At 34.2% G+C, this 1,115-nt stretch overlaps 1 protein-coding gene across 1 annotated transcript; it reads right to left on the minus strand.

Moving 5' to 3' along the window:
- Positions 1-40: 40 nt before the first annotated feature.
- On the minus strand, positions 41-945 carry LOC129579765 (dipeptidyl peptidase 3-like; the record flags this gene model as incomplete). Its single annotated transcript, XM_055469930.1, has 3 exons — positions 394-945; positions 156-308; positions 41-92 (listed from the first exon to the last, which is right to left on the minus strand). Coding segments are annotated over exons 1-3 (337 nt in total), but the record flags the coding sequence as incomplete, so codon positions are not given.
- Positions 946-1,115: the final 170 nt, after the last annotated feature.

Consider the following 1,115-nt stretch of genomic DNA (forward strand, 5'->3'; position numbering starts at 1 on the left):
CAAAATTTCCATCTTTTTCTGTTAGATGGGAGTAACCTACCTTTGTAATTACCGGCATTTGCGAAGAATCCGCAAGCATAAACCAAAAATGCCTGGAATATCGAATCTTTTCTAAAGACAAAGAATTTTTACAATTTCAACAACAACAAATTTACTGTAAAATCATCGGCACTGACGCCAGCTGCTAGTGCGGCAGCTCTGAGCTCTTCAACTGGTTCAGCGGAAAAGACACGATTCAACAGTGAGAAAATTAACGGTGCTTCCGGACTTGACTGAATCAATGCTATCAAGCCACCATTCCATGATGCCTACAAAATAAATGATGACTTGGTCAAAACTGATTTCAATTTTAACCACTGTTATCTTCCCCAAAAATGTGTGAGCCTTTATTACCTGGCTGCAGTAGTGCGCATACAATTTTTCCTTGTCTGTTAGATTGTTAAACGCTGTAACGCACTTCAACTCACCGATCGGCTGATTGTTTGGCAAAACAAAGTGTGTTTTATCAACACTACCTCCCACCATAATGGATTTCGCTAAAATATAGACAATTCAATAGAATAAATTTATCTTTTTTCTTCTCGTTCCACCATCATCATCAATTGATGTTTAATGTACTTGCCGGAAAAATATGATGCAATTAACAAAAAATTCTGTCAAAAAAGTAAATTCTTTCACCCAAATGAGATTAACTTGTGCATTTATTTTGTGCCAACTGTATAGAGTTTGTAATGTTCTGTGTCTGAATAATTTGATCAAAAAAACTTTGTTCAACAACGATGCCACTCCAAGTCTCCGGTTTGAAAATCATTTTTAAAACAGACACTTTAGAATAATCGACTTGAAAATGCACATGAGAATTCCGAAACCACTTCGTTGTAGCATTTCACGAATAAATTCATTCTGATTTGGAAATTTTAGATAAAAAATTAGAATTGAAATAAATTGTAAATCGAAGCGCGTGCGAGTTACTAAGTACAAGTATAAGAATACTTTACTTATATTGTATTTTCGAGCGAAGTGTCGTCATACCACCAATTGTTCATGCATTTAATTATTTCGAAATGAAAAAAAAGAAAACTCATTAAAAATTTAAATTATTTCCTTGTGAGACA

Source organism: Sitodiplosis mosellana, unplaced genomic scaffold, assembly GCF_009176505.1.
Source record: "Sitodiplosis mosellana isolate CC-2019 unplaced genomic scaffold, AAFC_SMos_1.0 Smas_scaffold_6528, whole genome shotgun sequence".
NCBI lineage: Eukaryota > Metazoa > Arthropoda > Insecta > Diptera > Cecidomyiidae > Sitodiplosis > Sitodiplosis mosellana.